Source organism: Caretta caretta, chromosome 17, assembly GCF_965140235.1.
Source record: "Caretta caretta isolate rCarCar2 chromosome 17, rCarCar1.hap1, whole genome shotgun sequence".
Lineage (NCBI taxonomy): Eukaryota > Metazoa > Chordata > Testudines > Cheloniidae > Caretta > Caretta caretta.
The window spans coordinates 5,330,611-5,352,980 of record NC_134222.1 but is presented as its reverse complement, the minus strand read 5'-3'; the positions used below and the strand labels follow the sequence as shown (position 1 = coordinate 5,352,980).

Sequence of the window (22,370 nt, the reverse complement as noted above, 5' to 3'; positions counted from 1 at the left end):
AATATTTCTTCAATCCGAAAAATGCAGATTTGTCAAAACTGAAATTGTTTGCAGGTATTTGAAAATGTTTTGAAAAAAGTTCTGAAATTGTTGAAACATCTCATTTTGACATTTTTGAAACAAAAAAGTTTTGATTTCTGATTCAAAATTTCAGTTATACTAAAAAAAGATTAAAATTTAAACGGTTAAAATTGAAACAAAATGGTCTGATTAATCAGAACTGAATTCCACTGCCCTCCCGCAACATTTTGACTATTTCATCCTGATTTGGGATGGGGGGTGGAAATCTAGGAAACAAGATGGGAAAACAGTTTCCTGCCCAGCTCTTCTGATTTGCAGATGCCCTGCCTGTACCCATGACAGGAAATGTATAGGAACATGGGGCACACTGGTAAACAGCAGAGGTCCTAACCCTGAAGCAATACATTCCAACCACTGGTACAGAGAATGCTACTTGTAATTCAGACTTGTGTATTTAGGTTTCCCTCAATCCTACTTGGGAGTGGACAGTCCTGTGAAGACAGGGACTGGCTGAATGTTATTTGTATTTGATTCATACACAAATCTGGCATCTCTGAGATGTTTGAATTTATCCAAGTCTTGTCTGGAAACAGGCACCACGTTTCAAATGTCTGTGATCCTTCAGGTGCAACATGGAACAAACTCTGACCTCTATAGCATGTGAGAGGGGTCATTAAAGGGGCCATTCAATCAGCAATCTCAGGGCTGCAGCCATCAGTGGTCGAGGCCAAAACTTCTTCCTTACAGTGATGACAGCAGTCAGGCATGTGCACAGATGAACGAGATACAGAGTCCCAAGTACATTCTGGTACTAAGGCTCCCTTCTGCAGCCCAATCACACGTGTGAAAAACAGGCAGCACATATTGCATCTCTCTACTTTTTCCTAAGTCCTTTACTTGGGGTAATTCACTGCTCCAGATGCAGCTGCCTATATCAAAAAGGAATCCTTCATGAGGAGTCCAGTGTAAATATCAAGGAGGAAACTAAACTTCTTAAGCAATCCTAAAGCCAATTTCAAAGAATATTTCACTGTATAGTATTGAGCACTTGGATCACAAAACTCTATGAAAAGGAAGCTGTAGGAAGCCCATAAGACATTCCCTAAATACTTCCATAATCAAGCACATTTCTGTTGGATTATGTCTCTACAACAACCGAAAAAAAAAAAAAGTTAGTGATAGCAGACACAAGAATTGCTATGCTTGGCTGAGATTTTTCGGCTCTTGGTTTTGATTGGCACTATACCGGACAACAGGTACAAATTAATTCCAATAGAAAAGGCACACAAGATACACTGGGATTTCACCCATGTCACTGGTGGTGTTGAAAACAAAATAGAAAGCAGCACCACTGCTGCACGCTGGAGAAGCAGAAAAAGTTATTTACACTGTTAAAGTCCATTCCATAGCTTGTAAACCACAGCTCACTCAAGTATGATGCAGAAGCCACCCTCTTCAATGAATTTCCCCTCAATCAATGAGACCAGAGAGATTTCCCTAATGTCTGGTTGTCAATTACAGATCATATTTTCCATAAAAAGATCTGAAAACTTTATAAAGATTGTGTGTCTTGGGAGAAGGAAAAAAAAATAAGAAACCTCTGGGTAATACCATATACATTTTTCTCACTCTTTAGAAAGTCTAGTTGAATGTCTAGCAGTTGCTAAACTGCAGTTCTATGCCACAATTATTATTTGTACTGTATTACAATTGCACTCAGAGGTCTCAGCTGAGATTGGGGCCCCACTGTACAAATCCCAGCCCTGAGAAAGCTTAGAATCTAAGCAGACAAGACAGACAAAGGAAGTATTATGATCTCCCTTTAGAGGTGGGGAAACCACGTACAGAGATCAATGGACTTCCCCACAGTCACACATTGAATCTGTTGCAGAGCCAGGCGTTGGGCCCAGCTCTCCTGAGTCCCAGTCCATTACCTTAACCACACTCTTAGCATTGGAAAGGGCAATGAAACTAAAGCATGTGCTGATGTGGCTTGTTTTTAAATGAAGCATTGCTATGAGAAAATGAGAAAAATTAGACATGCAGAACCTCCATTCATGTTAACTGAGACACCCAAAGAACATGCAAAGGAAACTAGTTACTCCCTCCACCCAACCCATCTGATTACCTTATATTTCCTTAGTCACCAAGAACTTTCTTGGCCAGACATTCAAATCCACTTTTTGGATGTTATTATAAAACAGATATTTTATTAAACCACTTTCTCCATCTGACTATGGAAGAAAAGGCCAAGTAAGCAGGCAACATTTTGGTAACTTAGTTCATGGAACAGCTTTGGAGTTTGTTAAAGCATCTGCATTGATTCTTTTTCTTTAAATAACTGTGATTAGGAAGCCGTCAGCCCATCTGAAGCTTACAAGGTTTCCCTTTTTATAATCAGCCATGCCAAAACCTACTTGTCAAAGTGCTTGCAATCCCCAGTTTTGGCAAAACCCTGTAAAACCAGATTAAGTCAACACTGGTGATGCAGGAGTAAGAGGGGAAACTGGGGACTGAAACAAAAAATACTGAGATTCAATTCCACTTTGAGCTTCAGTCAAAAAGCATCAGCCAATGCTGCAATTTTATATATCCAAAAGAGCTGAAAGCCTGTGGCATTCAAAGCAGCACAGCTCTCATGTGATCTCTGTGTAATCTGGGGAAAGAGGAACAGAAGAATTAATTCCACTGAGCCAAAAAAAATGGCACCCAGACATTACATAAAACCCCTTTTTGTAAGGAAGGTTACCAGTGATGGAGCATTTGGGTCATTTTGGTTAAAGTGGTACAATCAGGTTCAAAATCACCCATATCTTTTCCAATTGTGGAAAAGCAGCATCATTTGCCCCATAACCTCAGCTGTGTAGAACACAATGCCATCCACAGCCTCAGGAACAATTCTGACATCATAATCAAAAAGGCTGACAAAGGAGGTGCTGTCGTCGTCATGAATAGGTTGGAATATGAACAAGAGGCTGCTAGGCAGCTCTCTAACAACACATTCTGCAGGCCATTACTCTCTGATCCCACTGAGGGTTACCAAAAGAAACTACACCATTTGCTCAAGAAACTCCCTGAAAAAGCACAGGAACAAATCTGCACAGACTCACCCCTAGAACCATGACCAGGGGTATTCTATCTGCTACCCAAGATCCATAAACCTAGAAATCCTGGACGCCCCATCATCTCAGGCATTGGCACCCTGTCAGCAGGATTGTCTGGCTATGTAGACTCCCTCCTCAAGCCCTATGCTACCAGCACTCCTAGCTATCTATGAGACACCACTGACTTCCTGAGGAAAACTACAATCAATTGGTGATCTTCCAGAAAACACAATCCTGGCCACTATGGATGTAGAACCCCTCTACACCAACATTCCACACAAAGATGGACTACAAGCCATCAGGAACAGTATCCCCGATAACGTCACGGCAAACCTGGTGGCTGAAATTTGTGACTTTGTCCTCACCCACAAGTATTTCACATTTGGGGACAATGTATACCTTCAAGTCAGAGGCACTGCTATGGGTACCTGCATGGCCCCACAGTATGCCAACATTTTTATGGCTGACTTAGAACAACGCTTCCTCAGCTCTCATCCCCTAATGCCCCTACTCTACCTACATTACATTGATGACATCTTCATCATCTGGACCCATGGAAAAGAAGCCCTTGAGGAATTCCACCACGATTTCAACAATTTCCATCCCACCATCAACCTCAGCCTGGACCAATACACACAAGAGATCAACTTTTTGGACACTACAGTGCTAATAAGCAATGGCCACATAAACACCACCCTATACCAAAAACCGACTGATCGCTATACTTGCCTACATGCCCCCAGCTTTCATCCAGACCACATCACACGACCCATTGTCTACAGCCAAGCTCTAAGATACAACCGCATTTGCTCCAATCCCTCAGACAGAGACAAACACCTACAAGATCTCTATCAAGCGTACTTAAAACGACAATACCCACCTGCTGAAGTGAAGAAACAGATTGACAGAGCCAGAAGAATACCCAGAAGTCACCTGCTCCAGGACAGGCCCAACAAAGAAAGTAACAGAATGCCACTAGCCATCACCTTCACTCCCCAACTTAAACCTCTCCAGAGCATCACCAATGATCTACAACCTATCCTGAAGGACGATCCCTCACTCTCACAGATCTTGGGAGACAGGCCAGTCCTCGCTTACAAACAGCCCCCCAACCTGAAGCAAATACTCCCCAGCAACCACACACCACACAACAAAAACACTAAGCCAGGAACCTATCCTTGCAACAAAGCCTGTTGCCAACTCTGTCCACATATCTATTAAAGGGACACCATCATAGGACCTAATCACATCAGCCACACCATAAGAGGCTCGTTCACCTGCACATCTACCAATGTGATATATGCCAGCAATTGCCAACAATGCCCCTCTGCCATGTACATTGGCCAAACCGGACAATCTCTACACAAAAGAATAAATGGACACAAATCAGACATCAAGAATTATAACATTCAAAAACCAGTCAAAGAACACTTCAACCTCCCTGGTCACTCAATTTCAGACCTAAAAGTCACAATTCTCCAATAAAAAAAATCTTCAAAAACAGACTCCAATGAGAAACTGCAGAATTGGAATTAATTTGCAAACTGGACACCATTAAATTAGGCTAGAATAACGACTGGGAGTGGATGGGTCATTACACAAAGTAAAAACTATTTCCCCATGCTAATTTTTCCACCCTACTCTTACTCACACCTTCTTGTCAACTGTCTGAAATGGGCCATCCTGATTATCACTACAAAAGGCTTTTTTTCCTCCTTCTGATAACAGCCCACCTTAATTAATTAGTCTTGTTACAGTTGGTATGGTATGTGTATATATATCTATATCTTCCTACTGTATTTTCCACTGCATGCACCCGATGAAGTGGGTTTTAGCCCACAAAAGCTTATGCCCAAATAAATTTGTTAGTCTCTAAGGTGCCACAAGTACTCCTCGTTTTTTTTGCCGATACAGACTAACACGGCTACCACTCTGAAACATATCTTCCATGACCCTAACGTTGCAGATTATTTAGAACTGAAAGGGTATATAAGTGACACTTATTTTTCATTTTGCTGCTTCTTTCTTACACTATACTGAGTTTGCATGAGGAAGACAAGCAGGTCATTTTCACAATCAGCTTCTCACATGCAATGATGGTAGGGCTGCAAAGAAGTATGTTTAAATCCAAACAATTCCCCCTCCATGGTTCAGTAAGGGCACCAATTCTCAGGCTTCCAGTTCCCCAGCCACCATCTCTCTTGGGTGGAGACATGCATCTCTCCCCTTCTTGAGTTTTTTCAGGCTGCACAGTTCCCTGTCTACACTGTGATATCCCCAGCAATCCAGATTGCCTCAGCAGGCCTGATTTGCTTTCCTTCCTCAGAGGCTATAAGCAGCACGATTACCTACAGTTAAGTTACAACACAGCTCTTTCTAAGCAAGCATATTTATTCTTAAGGTAAAAGCATTACACAGAAAACATTAAATACAATGAAAAAACCCTTAAACAGACTTGCCAATAAGCTTACTACCAGAGGTCACTCCAACTCCAAAAGGACTGTGTCAGGTGAGCAGTCCTTCAAACTCTACCAAGGGTTGTTTTTTTCCTGTGGTCACAAGTCCGTAACAGCTGTTTGCTCAAACAAGCACCCTCATGAAAGAGTGAGTGCCTTGGGTCTTTGATTCTGGGAATAGGTAATTCACGTACAATGGGTTTCCTCTCTTTGTTTCAAAAGGATGAGTCCAGAGATGGGCTCCTGAGAGATGCATTTTACATCTTCCAAACAGCCTTAAAATGCTGCCTTAAGAAGTGAAGATAAACTCAAGTAGTTGGGCAGAGAGAGAGAGAGAGAGAGAGAGAGAGAAAGTGTAAATGGGGAGGACAGAGACCCTGCACTACTTTAAGGGGAAAAAAAAAAAAAAAGCTAATCCAGTGTTACATTTATAGCAGCAAGTTTATTCACAATACTTAGCATTTCTAATGAGCTTTACACACTGATTTATCCTCACAGCAGCCGTATGTGGTATGAAGTTACCAACCCCATCTTACAGAAACTGAAGCACAAAGAAAATAAGTGACTTGCCTCAGGTCACACAGCAATTCCTGATTCCAAGTCCTGTGCTCTAACCATTAGAGAAAGTTGCACGTATTTCTATTTCAAAAGCCCTGAAGATGGCTCTCAGAAGTGAGTTGTCAGGGTTCCCCATGGACACCCAGGGTCTATCCTTTTACTTTATAAGAGTGCCCACTGCTGCAGCATCCAATATTCTCCTCAAGATTAAACAGATCACAACAGGCTGCCGGTCCTACAGTTTCCTCCCCATTTCCCCTGCAACTACGAGGGCTTTGTATTTTACCCCTTCACTTTTGCATCTAGCCTTCACCCACCTTTCCTCCTCCTTGCTGTATTTGTGTGTGCCTTTGGGAAGGCTAAGGCAATGAAGTAAGTTTTAGACTTTTCTCTGTGGGCCAACAAGTTTGTGGCCATTCTAATTCCCTCTGCTGAGATGCTCTAGCGGGGCTGGCTGTAAAGCCCAGTCTCCTGCACTGGGGGCTGACAGCTTTATCACTGCTGAGGAAGGTCATTATGGTCATGGAGTGAGAGAAACCCTCCGAACTACCCAGGGAAGGCCTTGAGAATTAGGACAGAGAGTTTGAATTAGAGCTGGTATTCTACAGGGAGCCTGTACAGTAAGCAGAGCACAGGGGTCATGTGCTGGCTGGTGCTGCAGGTGAGATTGGCTGTTCTGGATTAGGAAGACTTTTTGTCAGTGCTGGAGTGCTCACATGTCCTTTGCGTTACAGTTGTCAAGCAGGGAGGTCATGTCACAAAGGCATGGAGCACCATGGCCCACTGAGCATCCAGCAGGATGCGGGAGGGGAACTCTCATCTAGCCAGTCTCAGGTGGAAGGAGGCATTTTTCACAGCCATGCCCTATTTGAGCATCAACAAGAACCCAGACAGACCCCCCCCAGGCTATCAAGCATTTTAACAAGCCAGGGACTGACTCCCACCGTACAAGGTAATGCATCCTAAGCCTTTCTGTGCACATGGGTAAAAGGAGGGCACCATGCACTTTCCGGCACTCTAAACACTGTATGCAAAGCACCCACATACCATGAGATCTAAGTTTGCCCATCTCAAGGCTGCACTGTTCCAAGTGGCTGAGAACTCATTTAAGGTCCTGTCAAGAACCCATACTGCAATTTCCTCTCCTGTCTCAGCTAATAAATCTTGTGGCGTGTCTGCTTTTTCTGAACCCAAACTTTACGAGCTGAATAAACTTTATGGAATGCCTGGCTGCCAAGGCAGCCAAGACCTGGTAACTTGACGCTTGACCCCAGCAATGGACAATGAGCTGACAGCCACTCTGTGAAGGGCTATCAGCAGTTTCTACACTTTAGAAAGAGATCTCTCATGGGCCCATTTCCACCACCCCATCACTCGGATTTCCTATTGCTTGGCTCTTAAGATATTTATTTTTAAATTCGGCTGACCATCAGGACCCTTCCCCAGGGTGATTCACAGACTAGAGTATGAGAAACAGTGGCTTAGAGCCACCCTGTCATCCCATTGCTTTTCCACTTCTACTTCTAATGGCCACACTCCCTTGGTGTCTTGCTAACAGGCCTACAAAGCTACAGCAATGTGAGCACAAATTCAGCAAGTCTGAGATGCTACCTTATATTTCAAAACAAGCTACAGTGGAATTCCCTTAAAGCAGGGGCCACCCAAAATTTCCACGGTGTGGACCACATTTTAATAGAGTGTCTTGTGGATACCTCCCTGTCAATTCACAACATCCCTGTGGCTACTTTAGCAAGTGCTTACAGGGAAAAGCAATATCAGTAAGAGTTTTGATATATTTCTAGCCATCTATTAATCCAGTTTTGCAACAAGAAACAAAAGGGGAAGAGAGCCAGTGTCACGGGATGAGATATGAGCTCTCCACAGATCACCAGCAAGTGCTCCACAGGCTAGAGTTTACGAACCTGCGCCCTGAAGCTAGTTTATTGATCAAATGAAAACAAAAAGACTGATCAAGTTGCAAGAGCCATCAGAGTGATATCGATTTTCAAAGCCCAAATTGCAATGCCAATAATCCAGACATCTCCACAAACAACGAGAGAGGAGTTTAATCAGGCTGCAATCCTAGTACACATCTCAGATTACATTAGGGATGTCTCCTCCCTGGGGAGATTCAACCTGACTATCTGCAGGGTGAGGTTCTTGCACGTACCTTGGAAATGAGTTCATCATGATTGGCAAGATGAGCCCTGCAGTGAATGCAGCTATAGGTTCTGTGGCATGAAGGCAGATATGCCTGGAAAGTCTTGGACCTCGTCATCTTCACCATTGGAGCCACTGAATGCTGCGTGAACTCTGGGGTAGCCCAGGAGGCGCTCCCACAAGAAGGGTCACACGGGAAACAACGGAAGACACAGGTAAAGGCCGTGGTTTGGTAGGTGATGGGTGTGCGGCAGGCTCCACACACTGGTGATGGCTTCAGAGGAAGAGATTCTGGTAGAGGCAAAGGGTGGATTCACAGGGACCTAAATTTAGAAACAAAAGAATAAATAATATAGCTAATAGCTTCAAATTCACACCAGACAAACAGATTTGACACGCATACACTACCAGGGATGATGACTTCCAACAATGGTAGAGTTCGGATAATCGTCTATTGTTAGAGCATAGGGTCCATGGAGGAGTTAGAAGAAGGATACAGTAAGAGGGACTCAGTTCTATTCCTGGCCACTGACCTGTTGTCAGATCTTGGTCAACTCGCTTCTCTCTGCATTTATTCCTATCTGAGGTACTTATCTGGTCCCCTTTACCACAGTATCTGAGCAGCTCACGGTCTAATGTAGTGAAGTCAGACACATTGATGAACATAATTTGTTGGGGAAGAGTCAACATGTTTTTTGTAAAGGGAAATCTTGCCTCACCAATCTACTAGAATTCTTTGAGGGGGTCAACAAGCATATGGACAAGGGGGACCCAGTGGATAGAGTGTACTTAGATTTTCAGAAAGCCTTTGATAAGACCCGTCACCAAAGTCTCTTAAGCAAAGCAAGCAATCGTGGGATAAAAGGGAAGGTCCTCTCATGGATTGGTAACTGGTTAAAAGATAGGAAACAAAGGGTAGGAATAAATGGCCAGTGTTCAGAATAGAAAACGGTAAATAGTGGTGTCCCCCAGGAGTCTGTACTGGGACCAGTCCTATTCAACATATTCATAAACGATCTGGAAAAAGGGTTAAACAGTGAGGTGGCAAAATTTGCTGATGATACAAAATTACTCAAGATGGCAGACTGCGAAGAGCTACAAAAGGATCTCTTGAAACGGGGTGACTGGGCAACAAAATGGCAAATGAAATCCAATGTTGATAAATGCAAAGTAATGCATATCGGAAAACATAATCCCAACTATACATATAAAACGATGGGGTCTAAATTAACTGTTACCACTCAAGAAAGATCTTGGAGTCATTGTGAATAGTTCTCTGAAAACATCCACTCAATGTGCAGTGGCAGCCAAAAATTTGAACAGAACGTTAGGAATCATTAAGAAAGGGATAGATAAGATGACAGAAAATACCATATTGCCTCTATATAAATCCATGGTACACCCACATCTTGAATACTGCGTGCAAATGTGATCACCCCATCTCAAAAAAAAAAAAAAAAAAGAAAAAAGAAAAAAAAAAGAAAAAGAAAAGGGCAATAAAAATTATTAGGAGTATGGAACGGCTGCCATATGAGGAGAGATTAATAAGACTGGGACTTTTCAGCTTGGAAAAGAGACAACTAAGGGAGGATATGATAGAGGTCTATTAAATCATGACTGCTGTGGAGAAAGTAAATAAGGAAGTGTTATTTACTCCTTCTCATAACACAAGAACTAGGGGGTCACCAAATGAAATTAATAGTCAGCAGGTTTAAAACAAACAAAAGGAAGTATTTTATCACACAATGCACAGACACCATGTGGAACTCCTTGCCAGAGGATGTTGTGAAGGCCAAGACTATAACAGGGTTCAAAAAAGAAATAGATAAATTCATGGAGGATAGATCTATCAATGGCTATTAGCCAGGATGAACAGGAATGGTGTCCCTAGCCTCTGTTTGCCAGAAGCTGGGAAATGGGCGACGGGGGATGGATCACTTGATGATTATCTGTTCTGTTCATTTCCTCTGGGGCATCTGGTATCAACCACTGTCGGAAGACAGGATACTGGGCCAAACTGACCTTTGGTCTGACCCAGTATGGCCGTTCTTATGTGTTTAACACCTCTCTGAGGCATGGGAGTGCTATTATACATGTTTTATAGATGGGGTACTGAGACACCAAGAGAGCAAATGACTTGCTTAAAGTCACACAGAAGCCTGTGGGAGAGTGCGGAATTAAACCTAAGTTTCCCAAGTCCCAGGCAAGTGCTCTATGCACTAGATCATCTTTCTTCTCTTCCTACCCCAGTTTCCCCATGTATAAATGGAGAATTAACAAAATGTACCTACCTTGTACATATTGTAAGTTCCAAAGAGAGAAGCCACTATATAAGTGCAAGATACCATTCTAGTGCCTTGCCCCATAACATCAAGTAGTGGCTACGCCTAGATGAAAGGGGAATTGTTAGGCATGTCACCAATCACTGTGAAAACACTTTTTACTATCCAATCTATTTAATGTAACCAGTTCAGAGCACAAGATCGTTCAGCAACTCCTACATCAATATGTTATACAGTATATAAAAATGGTTTCTTTGTATCTTCAGATGGTGGAAAGAACATAGGGTATGAAGGGAGCAGCCCTCTCCATGTCCCCCCACCCCCACCCCAAAGAGACGTGTGTGTTCTAGAAATTAATTGTGGACTCGGACTGCTCCTCCCAAGAGGATTTTTCCTTTTCATAAAACATGTGATTTTGTTGTTCTGTTCCTGAATTTGCACTTTATGGGTCAGACAAATACAGCAAGGTTTATTTATTTATTTCTCACAATAAGCTGATTTATAATGGAAATTCCTGAGTGAACCAAACAAAGCAGCACAAGAGATGGTCTCTACACTGGCAATAGTAACTTGTCTGAAGGATAAGTGATTATCTTCCAGGTCAGCTTGGTGACCTAGGCTGGATTTATTTATTTAAAATGGCTCAGTACTGCCGTATACTAAGCCAGTTTTGCTCCTGCTCAGATGGATGTGCTGTACTACATCAATGACCAAAAACATGGCAGGGGTGAGAGGGATAGAGAGTTGCTGGATCTGGACTTTTCTAGGCAACTGCATCTTTCTCTCACACTTGCAAAAACGCTGAATTGTCTGAACAGCACGTAGAGAAATCATGAAGCTATTCAGAAAGCAGAGGTAGAGGCTTCAGTAGGAATGATATAAAACAGAGGGGGGCATCCAGCGTGGGAGGTCCCTTACGCTCCCTATAGCTCTGCTTACTGCTGATAATAAGCTAAAGCAGGTCAGTGCAATGGGGCAATTCCCTTAGAGGGGGAACGGAGAAGCCAGTTAAATGTTTACAACCCACAAACCCAATCACCATAACCACTGATTGCTAGAGAGCCCTGCCTGGGCCAACATTCAGGACAATGGGTAAAATCTGCAGAAGTGCCTACACGATTTAGACATCTATTTTCAAAGTACTTAGGCTCCTAAGTAACTGCTGAAAACAGACCTTAAGTACCTAAGTCACTTAGGCTTGTCTGAAAAATGTATCCACCATATCTTCCCTGCCATTGCCAACACCTAAAAGCAAAGCATTTTACTTGCAACCCTTATAGTAAATAAATACCACCTGCATCTAATAACTATGCAAGGAAAGTTCTCAGAAGCTCACCAATGTATGCTAAATGCAACACATGGCAGGGCCCAAGAATGATAATTTTATAGTATTGGGGAGTGCCCAGAGGTAGATATTTATTGATAAGAAATCAGTTAGAAAATTAACCAGAAATGTGGGCTCTTTGGATAGTGTCACTTCCTCTTATACTCCCTGAAACAATTTTTCTCTTCCCTGCCAGGCCTCTCACACAGAGCGGCCCTGAGTGAGTGCAGGCATGACAGGATTCTTATTCACTCTGAAAACTGCCGATGAGGCAGATCTATCATCATCATACTACTCAGCAAAAGCGGACTAATCAGATTAGTCCTTTCACATTAAAAATAAAGGGAACCTGGTGAGAATTGTTCTAACCCAGAGACGCAGCTTTGATATCCCATAAGATCTAATCCAGCTCTCACTGAATTCAATGGGAATCTTTCCTTTGGCTACATTGGGAGTGGGATCAGGCGATAGCTAGAGCCCTGCAAATCCATGGATATCTACATTATATCTGCAGGGCATCCACATCATATCCATGGGGCATGTTTGCAGATCATGGATGGATGTGGATCCACATTTTGTATCTGCACAGGGCTCTAGCGATAGTGACTCTCCAAACTATCTACTTCCTCAGTGCTTTCTCAGCGGGCTTTCTCAGTGCTATAAGCAGAGTCAGCTCTGTTGGATTAGAGAGCACTGGTTTCCCTCTATGGTAAAAAGTGCTTAGGGGGTTATATGCTCAGACCTGAATTCAGGATTAAGTTTACATGATGACAGGAGCAAGACAGGTAAACATATAGGGAAATCTGTTCTTTGTTCCCTATTCCTTTGATGTAGGCAAGTGCAACAAGTTCCCAACTGTCCTGAATTAACTGAGCACCAGCATTGATGGTCATAAGACAACAGAACCACCCCAAAATTCCAAACTTCTGATTCAGTATTTGATACTAAATCCTAACTAACAGATCTTGGAGCCCAGAATGCGTGAGCCATGCACTTTGCCATCCAAGAGCAAGAAAGTAGGAGACGAAATGTGCTCTTACTTGGGCCAAATGCAGTTGGATTCCAAGGCAAAGAACCAAACCCTGTCAGAAAGAAACATTAGTAAAAAGACCAGCTGGAGGAAAGCGACAGAGTAAAAGACTGGCAAGTGCTTTACCTTATTTCCAAGGTTTATACAGCAGCCGTCTGGCTTCTCATCCTGATTGCTTTTAAAATCATGTATGTAAAAGAGACAGTGTAACTTTATCTCTTACTTCCCTTCTGCAGGAATGGTGGAGAATATACTAATAGGCTGTTTTGTCCCTCTCTCTCCCTCCCATACCATAAAGCCAATTCAGATCTCATTTCTGACTGACCCCTAAGACAGCAGCACTGGCTCTGTACTGCACCATTAGTCAGAAAAAAAGCAGCCAGTGGAGTGTCTCAACCAAAAGGGATGCATAAACGATGTCTAGACAAAATCTAGAGGAAACAGTCACGATGATCTCCTCTGTTAGTTGCTTACTCTACCTACCCAGGGTCATTGAGCAATGGCACATAGGAACCACAATTAGAATGGGGAGGTATCACAGGCACCTTTAAGGGGAAGATTGGCCCAGACACACCTGTGCCATAATTAATTAGTTGCTTCTTACCCTGAGAGGGGCTGGATTAAAGAGGGTCAGGTGATAGTTAATGTATACCTGGGCTTTCCAAGAGGGCTGAGAAAGCTCAGTTTGGAGAACGGAGCCATGGGGAGCAGGTAGGTTCCCAGGGAAGGCCCTGAGGATGGTACTCTAGGAGAACCAGCCTGGGAGCTAAGCGCTCTATCCCAGAAAGAGGCCCTGGGAACAAGACCCAGAGGGTGGGCTGAAGAGAAGCCCCCAGGCAGAACAAAAAACAAAACAAGAGCTTTGACTTCTGCTACTCCAGAAGGGATTATGTTTTGTTTTGTTTTTTTAATCAATTGGCCAGAAGGCTAAACCACATCTCCAGCATAGACCAGTATGTGGAGAGCTGAGGGGACCCACCTCAGGTAAGGAAACTGAGGCAGGGCGCGCCAACAGTGCCATTGTTGACCAGCTAGAGGTGCTATCAGCAGCTAAAACCTATGAGAGGAGGAGACACTGAAATGGAGTTAGTCTAATTGGGGAGGGAAAGGAATAAAAATACTTCTCACTTATACAGCCCTTTCCACCGTCAAAGCATGTTAATGTTTATAACTTATCAGCTTTCACAACATGCCTGAGGTGGGTAAGTACAGTCTCCATTTCACAGATGGGGAAATAGGAACAAAAAGTTTAAGTGAGATTATATCTGAGCAAGGGGCAGAAATTCCTGGTTCCACTTATGCTCTCATGACTAGATCACTATCTCTGCTGAATATAAAAGAGAAAGTTTACTATTTGTGAGCAAAGATCCTGGTCATCTGCAAGGATTGTAAAATGGCTTTAAAAAGCCTCAGTCGACCCTGAATATGCCAGTAAGTGTGGCTAACTTTAAATGTATATTTTATATGTTATTTATTTTTACACACACACACACACACACACAAAGGCTCAGAATACAACACTGCTACCAAGCTATGGCCCTGTGCTATCATCATTACAATGGAGGGGAGTGCAACCAACAGAGTCTGTGTCTTTTCAGCCCAGGAGAACACTGTCACAAAGTTCTAGGAGCCTGAGGATATATCTACACTGCAAATAAAAACGCCTGGTGCTGCATCTCAGACCCCAGCTCAATTGATTTTGGGTTTGTGAGGCTAAAAATATCAGTGTATATGTTCCATTCAGGCTGGAGCCTGGGCTCTGAAATCTAGTGAGGGAGTGGAGGGTCTTGCAGACTGGGCTCCAACCAGAGTTGGACTATCTACACCGCTATACCTAGCCCCACAGCCCAAACCCCGTGAGCCCAAGTCAACTGGCCGAGCTCTTGAGACTCAGTACTGCAGGTTTTTCTTTGCAACATATACATACTCTAAGTCCTGCTAAAATGTCACCTCAAAAATGTGTGGAATGGTAGATTATGTTCTCAATATACCACTCCCACCATCACCAATGGTTCACATTCTTTTCTTCTGCAGTAGACACAAGCACAGCTGGGTGGTAATGAGTCAAATACAGTTAACAGTGCATCATGGCAATCTCACTCAGTCAAATACAGGACAACAACAAAGTTATGATCCTAGGCCACGCTGGTAGCCACACAATCTAGCACTACCCATCTTCTGTGCTGGTGGCATTTGCTCTCTCTGCTATTGGCTGATCTCCATTACATTAACACTTTTTTGTAAGAAAAAGCCTTTATTATTTTAACAATAAAAGCACAAATACGGGCAGAGAGGTGCACACACAATGGTCACCACCAGCCAACTCACTGTCCACTCTACCAGACTGAGACCATAGCAACAGGAGTCTACATCCTTCCAATAAGTCAACACTTCGAGCCAAATTCATTGCTAGGATAGGCCTATTGAAGTTAGTGGAGCTGGAATTTGAGCCTGGCATTTAAATAATCAGGGAAAAAACATGTTTAAAAAAAACTAGGGCGGGCGGTGTCCTGGAGTGCAATCCTGCAGCACCCCTTTCTCACAGCTAACCATCAATGAGATAATTGCTAGAACATGGGGGGGGGGGGGGTTGTGTGTGTGTGTTTTACAGGCATGTGTCCCTTTTTTAAGGGCATACTGTATAATATTCCAAGAATAATCGGTTAATGACATCTTCTCTATAGGAACTAAAACATGATAGGTGTTTTGCTGAGCAGACTTTGATGTTTATCCAAGAGCTTCTTGGGCAAGTATTCACTCACGCCTCCACGCACACACCCAGACCCCCCGGCAGCTTTTCTCATGAGGGTGCTCACCATGAAGGAAATACAGTCATGATTGGGACAGGAAAATAAGCAACATTTAGTCCATCCCAAGCACTGGCATCCTTATAGATGCATGCCAGATAATGCTGCTGCCTGCAGCAGTCCACACACAATGGCTGAAAACATAAGTAAGTCTAGTTTTTCCTCACACATATTGCAGTTAAGGGGTCTGGCCTTTTTCATTTCTTTTTCAGAAAGAAAACACAGCATGGAAACTTTTTTGAGAGGATGAAGATGATGAGAAATGCTAATCAGTTAAATACAGTATAGGAGAGGGAACGCTTAGACACAGAGTATTTAAAAAAAACTGTCTGTTTGGAAACCAGAGACTCCCTTCTTGGGTATCTCCAGTCATGAATATATCAAGGGGATACTGATGTACCTGCTCCCAGGGTGTAATTCCAGTGCAGGGAATCCAACTTTGAAGAGCTCTTTGTTTCATCAAGGTCATGGACTGTAGCCACCAGGCTCTCACTTATGGTTCTATTCAACTCCTTGACGTCACTCATTCACTTGTCATGGATAGATCTTTAGGTTGGGTAGCCACAGGATGGAAGTTATTTTGGGTGCTGATTTGTGCACTGCTGCTTAAAAGAGGAAGGATGTCTTCTGGTGAGTGCACTGGTCTGGGACTCAGAAAATCTAGGTTTAATTCCCAGTTGTGCCATTGTCCTTCTTTGTGACCTTGGGCGAGTCACTTAACACACAGATTATCAAAGGCTCTTAGTACCCAGCACTGTAACCAAAAAAAAAAAAAAAAAGCAGTGGGAACAAGAGATGTTCAGTACCCAGGTTCAAAGAATCAGGCCATGGATCTGCCTGGGCTGGGTCAACAGGGATAAAAATACTATTTTTTTCATATCTTGTCTAGTCAGATGCTCTTTGGAGCTTGGATCATGTCTCACCATGTGTATGTACAGCACCTAACCCAAAGGGTCCCAATCTCAAGACCACTGTAATATAAAGAACTTCAAAGAACATTTGGTAGCAAATGATTGTTTTGGAAAGACGGTGTCTTGTACATGACTATCAGTCATCAAATTGTCTGCACTATGCATACAACTTGAGTGTTTTCCCCCCACTTGATTCTAATATTTGGGTTTATTTCACCCATCAAGGCAATGTAGCATGATGAGAATCCAGCGAGCAAGAGGCTTGTAATTCATATTTCTCCAGTGCCCACCTGTGATGGAAAAGATTGTGCAGTGACAGTTCTGTCATTGACAAAGGAGGATGTACATGAAACTGTACAGCATTGTGGTCTCATTTTATTCTGAGGGTGGATAGTTAGAAGATTTGTTATCTCCAGCATCTAAATCAGGTGGGGTGTTTTTTTTGCAGGCATGCAGTTTAGTCAAGGATGGGCCCCTACCTAGATCTGTATTCTTTTTGGGAACGTGCTGCAGTAATTGGTCAATTTTAAGGCTATTCTTGTAATAAAACTTAATTATCTGGCACTTTCTATTTCAAAGCTCTTTCACATTAGTTAGTGTAAGCCGCCACCACCACCCACCCTATGCACAGCAATACTATACCCTTCTGATTTAACACCAACCTGTAACAATGCCAGACAGTCACATTTTATGGTATTCCTGTGAAAGTTGTAATTTTCGATTCTGCCTGAATCATGGGTCAAAATGGGACTGAATCTCCGCATCTCTATGAACGGCTGCCATCTTTTGCTCAAGAATCTGAATCTTTATTTAAAAAAATTAAGGTTTAAGTCTTATGGATGCAAAGAAAACCTTCAAAATACAAACCAATTTAAACTAGACACAGCAGTATCTGCCTAAGTCTGCAGATGACTGACACAACAGTTCTAAGAGAGGTGAACTGCCCCTAGTATGAATTCTAATAATGATCAGTTAAACATCAACCTTTTTATTTCACTGCTGATCCAAAAATGCAGGAAAGAGGAGGGATGCTCCGATGAAGATCTGCACAATCTGCTGCGAATGGTGTTTAATTCTGGCATCTCATAGTTTTTGGGTGGAACCTTAGAATATCACCATCTGCTGATGTTTCCCCCCACCCTTCTCAGTCTGACCAGTTGCTAGAAACAGTCAAGCAAGGATAGTCTATCCTATTGATGTAGCACTGGCAACCAGAAATCCTTCGGGAGAGAAGATTCTGTAGTGTCAGGCAGAACTAGAATGGCCTCTCTCACGCTCAGAGAGATGAGGATAAGAGCTAAGTTGTGAGAGGCCCTGAAATCAAGTGTAATTAACCCAAATTTGGACACGAACAATCAGGATAATCCAGAAAAGGGGTTTAATGAGGATCGAGGCAGAGACAACAAACCCTTTAATTCCACCAAGATTCCAGTTAAACACTAGATGATGGGATGGATGTTCCACGCAGTCTGTCAATACTGTTTCTTAATCAAACAGAGTAATCTCTGCTTTGTGAGGTGGACCTGTACTTCCTTACGTATAAGCTTCGTATGGCACTCCTGGGCCTTCTGGCCCAAAGAGACAGCGGAACACTAACAATGGAAATCATGACAGAATGGCAGCAAGGGTAGTTTGCATTTTCTTCTGTTCATTTCTCTCTCCTCAGCTCCAAGGTCACAACCGCAACACAAATGATAAAGTCAAAACATGCAGCAGATAAGCATCAGCCCCTCTTCTGCTGTGAGACAAACTGCATCCGCTTTAGTTCTCTGGATTCACCTTACGAAGCCATTTCACTTCTCTGGGCCTCAGTTCTCCCATCTGTATAATGGGGATATTACCCTCCCCATTTGTAAACTTCTTCAAGATCCCCTGAGCAAAGGTGCTGTACAAATGCACAAGATTATTTACAGCAATTACTAGCTTTGCTCAAAAACTACTAGATGGTACTATAAAAGGCTTTGGAAAGCAACAATTAAAGACTAGTGAATCAGGGAAAGGCAAAATGCCAAGTGTGCTGCACCTGCCACACTCCACATACCATAGCCAGCTTATCCAGAAAAGCAGCAGAGTTTATTGTTCTGCTGAAGAGCCATCAATACCAAATCAGTCATTGCAATGATATTAATCACAGTTTAAAGTATCTTTTACAGGGAAGTATGCCAGTCTGTGATGTATTACAAGTCTTCCCATCAAAACAAGACTAGGTGCATGCTACAACAATTCAGATCCTCTCTAAGGAGGAGACTTCTGTGAAGACAGTTCAGAAGTTGTATTTAAAAACTGAGATGGGAATTTAAAGGGATACTGACATATTAGAAATATTGTTTTGTTATAGTTGTTACTTCAGTTATTAACTCCTTAGATTGTTAAAACAAATAATTGATACAAATTTAATTTATTTTTCCATCAGTTTATGTACTTGCTTTACTTTCTACATTTCAACCAGCTTGGAAGATTAAAATGGATTAGTCAGTGTCACTTTTGTTTATAGTGAATTTCCACTCCATTTCACTTTCAGGTCTCAAGCATTAGCACAATGTTTGGGTTGGGTTTAGGCATTCTCTACATAAAAAAATCCTTTCAATTCAATTCATAGTTTATATTGAGGGAACATTTGTAAGTAGTTATAAAGAATTAGTATACATTATATGCATGTTAAGAGACATGAGAAGCAGGTGTAATTTTCGGTTAAATTTTAAAACCCCTTGAGCAGGTGTTACAGATGGTTGTAACAAACCTTTGGATTTTATAACAATTGATAAAGTGAGAAATAGTTGTTTTAGTAAATTATTAATTATCTCTCTATGGATGTACACTTTATTATTCACACTATGCATGTGTGTGTGCGCGTGTATATACATATACACACTTTATACAGATATTTAACAAGATCTATGTTTTAGGCCTGACCTACTTAACAGTGTTACCTCAAAATCTGATTGCTGATTGACGGAACATCTTCATTTTAAAAACTAGGTGCTTATATGGCCTCTGATCAATGTAGCACTTGAATGCCTCACAGACATTATTTTATCTTCAAAACATTTTTATGTGACAGTGTTATTCCCCATTTTATATATGGGGAACCTAAGGCACAGAGAGAGAAAGTGACTTACCCTCCATCACACAGGAAGCCTGGAGAGGAGCAGCAGCTGAACCCCCAAGTCCCAGTCCAGTGCCTTAATCACAAGCCCATCCTTCCCTGCCTCTCTGTATTCTAGAACTCATGCACTGTTTAAAAAATATCCAGTTTGATTTTCACATGGCCACTGAATTGAAAAAACAAAAAACAAAATGTTACTTTGGTTATGTTCAATTCCCCTTTCACAAGTTCAGCTCAATACAAAGGACACATGACATTGAAAACAGAAGTCATCTTACAGGACTGCCTAGAACCTAGTTGCCTTCCTGGTGCCTGATTCTGCAGCCTTACTCATGCGAGTAAAGATTGCAAGACCCATCCCTTTACCAAAAGGCCAATGAACAGCTAAATCTCTTCTTTTCAGTCTTTGAGGAGCTGTCAGACAGCAGCATCCTTGCAATGCAGAGAAGTCAGTGCTACTGCTAACGCATGGCAAGGAGAGCAAGCATTATAGCTGCAGGGTACCCACCTTTGCTTTTCATGTCAGTATCATTACAGCTGAGCCTAGAATTCAATAACCAGTTAAGACAGACAACAGTGTGGACTGCCAAACTACAAGAGAAAACTGAACATGCAGAGAAGGTGCATGGCTGGCTGGGAGAAGGGATTTGAAACAAATCAGCATTTGCTTTTGCTCCTACCAGCAAAACCTGCTTGGGCTATAAATAAATAATACACACACACACACACTTACAACTGAACAGTTTGTGTAACGTGATACTAGCCCTTACCCTAATTGGCTAAACTTGACAAAACTTCAGTAAACTAAAGTGAGATAATAAGCAATCACTCAAAAGGTATAGTAATAAGATGCAATTCTTCATCCCTCAGCTATATTCTTATCCCAGGTAAACTACAAGTCAAACCTGTAATTAAACAGGAGTCACAGTATCAGGACATGGTAACATTCTCAAGTTATTATTTAAAGTTATGTAGCATCATAGGGTGTAAATGGCATTCAAAACAGAGAACAAAGACACAGGCCCTCCCTGAATGATCTTACAATCTAGGTTATGACTTGAAATAAGGACACCAAGGAAGAGTTCTTCCCATCCAATACAACTGACCATTTGCTGCAGACACAAATTTTTTTTCTATTTGTAGTCCCCATTCCTCTTTCCCTTTTAATAGTGAAATATCCTCACTTTTCAAATGGTCTTACCCTATTATGCTTCTTCTGTGTTCCTTACATTACTCTGTTATCTGAATGTGAATCCTTCTCATGCCATCAAATTTTGTTTAGGGCATAAATGCAGCTCCACCATCCCGGTCTATCCTGGACCACTCTTTCCAGTCCTGTTTTTCCTCTCTAAGTATTGTCTGATGGAGGGATTCTTTTGATCATCCCCTTTTGCATGTTCCTCCAACTACCCAATGGCTTTCCTGCCATGGCAGATATTGTGGCTTCATTCTTAACACACGTCCCAGATAGTTCCATCTTCTTTTCTCGGTAACTTTAGAGATAAGGAGTTGTTGAAAACATTGATGAATCTCAGCATTTATTATAAATTCATTCCACTGAATATCTAGTATTTTCCAGAGGCATTTGCTTTCAAAGACATTTAGATGTCCATCTGTACCTTTGGTGGATTTCCAGCTTTCACATCCAGAGATTACGGTAGAAATAACATTTGAGCTGAAGATTGGTAGTTTGGTCTTTAAATTGTAGATTTTTGATGATCAAATCTTGTTTGAACTGCCACTTTGCCAATTCTTGAGATTATTTCCTTCTGAATATCCCCACTGGCTCGCATCTTGCTGCCAAGGTATGTGAATTGACTCAACTCTTGTATGCCTTTGCCTTCTTAGGTAATGCCTGAGTTGGGAGTTGCTGGAGTTCTCATTAGATTAGTTTTTTTCCATAACTAATTATTAACCCTGTCTTTATTTTTAAACAATGGTGGACAATCTTTTGGTCTTTGCTTGCATGTTTGTTGAGCTGTTGCTTAGAAGAGCTACATCAACAAAATCTACATCTTGTAGGAGTACTGTTGTTAAGCCATGCAATGCCCATTTTGTATCCATCTACACTTTTTCTCATCATGAATTAATGGCAATATCAAACAGGAGAGGTGAGAATGCATCCTTATTTCATACTAGTGTCTATGTTAAATCATTCACTCTAGTGTGCATTTATTTTAACAGAGCAATTTGCACATTGATATAGAGCCTTGCTTATGTTAATTACTTTTGTTGGCTTACTATAGCACAGGGGTCGGCAACCTGTGGCACGCAAGCTGATTTTTACTGGCATACTGCTGCCAGCCAGGGTCCCGGCTGCCAGCCCCGCTCAGCCCGCTGCCGGCCTGGGTGAATGGAACTCCAGGCCAGAACAGAACCCCAGGCCGGCAGTCAGCTGAGCAGGGCCGGTGGCCAAGACCCCGGCTGTCAGGAGCCGGCATACGGAACCCCAGACCAGCGGCGGGCTGAGCCACGCAACCTGCTGCCGGCCCCGGGTCCCGGCCACCGGCCCCGCTCCATCCGCTGCCAGTCTGGAGTTCCGGCTGCTGGCCCCTTGCCAGCCGGGGTCTCAGCCGCCGGCCCTGCTCAGCCCACTGCCGGCCTGAGTGAA

General features: G+C 42.5%; 2 protein-coding genes across 10 annotated transcripts in view; both read right to left on the bottom strand.

Moving 5' to 3' along the window:
• Positions 1-8,390, bottom strand: part of DHX40 (DEAH-box helicase 40) — a 140,572-nt gene extending 132,182 nt beyond the window's left edge. For all 3 annotated transcript variants that reach the window (XR_012665363.1, XM_075120843.1, XM_075120845.1), the window contains exon 1: positions 8,310-8,390. Coding sequence is in view for 2 of the 3 variants with exons in the window: in XM_075120843.1 (XP_074976944.1) it covers positions 8,310-8,329 (20 nt within the window). In the remaining variant the exon portion in view is untranslated. The remainder of the gene's footprint in view (positions 1-8,309) is intronic.
• YPEL2 (yippee like 2) overlaps positions 1-8,442 on the bottom strand; it is a 36,424-nt gene extending 27,982 nt beyond the window's left edge. For all 7 annotated transcript variants that reach the window (XR_012665365.1, XR_007353119.2, XR_012665364.1 and 4 more), the window contains exon 1: positions 8,310-8,442. Coding sequence is in view for 2 of the 7 variants with exons in the window: in XM_048823592.2 (XP_048679549.1) it covers positions 8,310-8,426 (117 nt within the window). In the remaining 5 variants the exon portion in view is untranslated. The remainder of the gene's footprint in view (positions 1-8,309) is intronic.
• Positions 8,443-22,370: the final 13,928 nt, after the last annotated feature.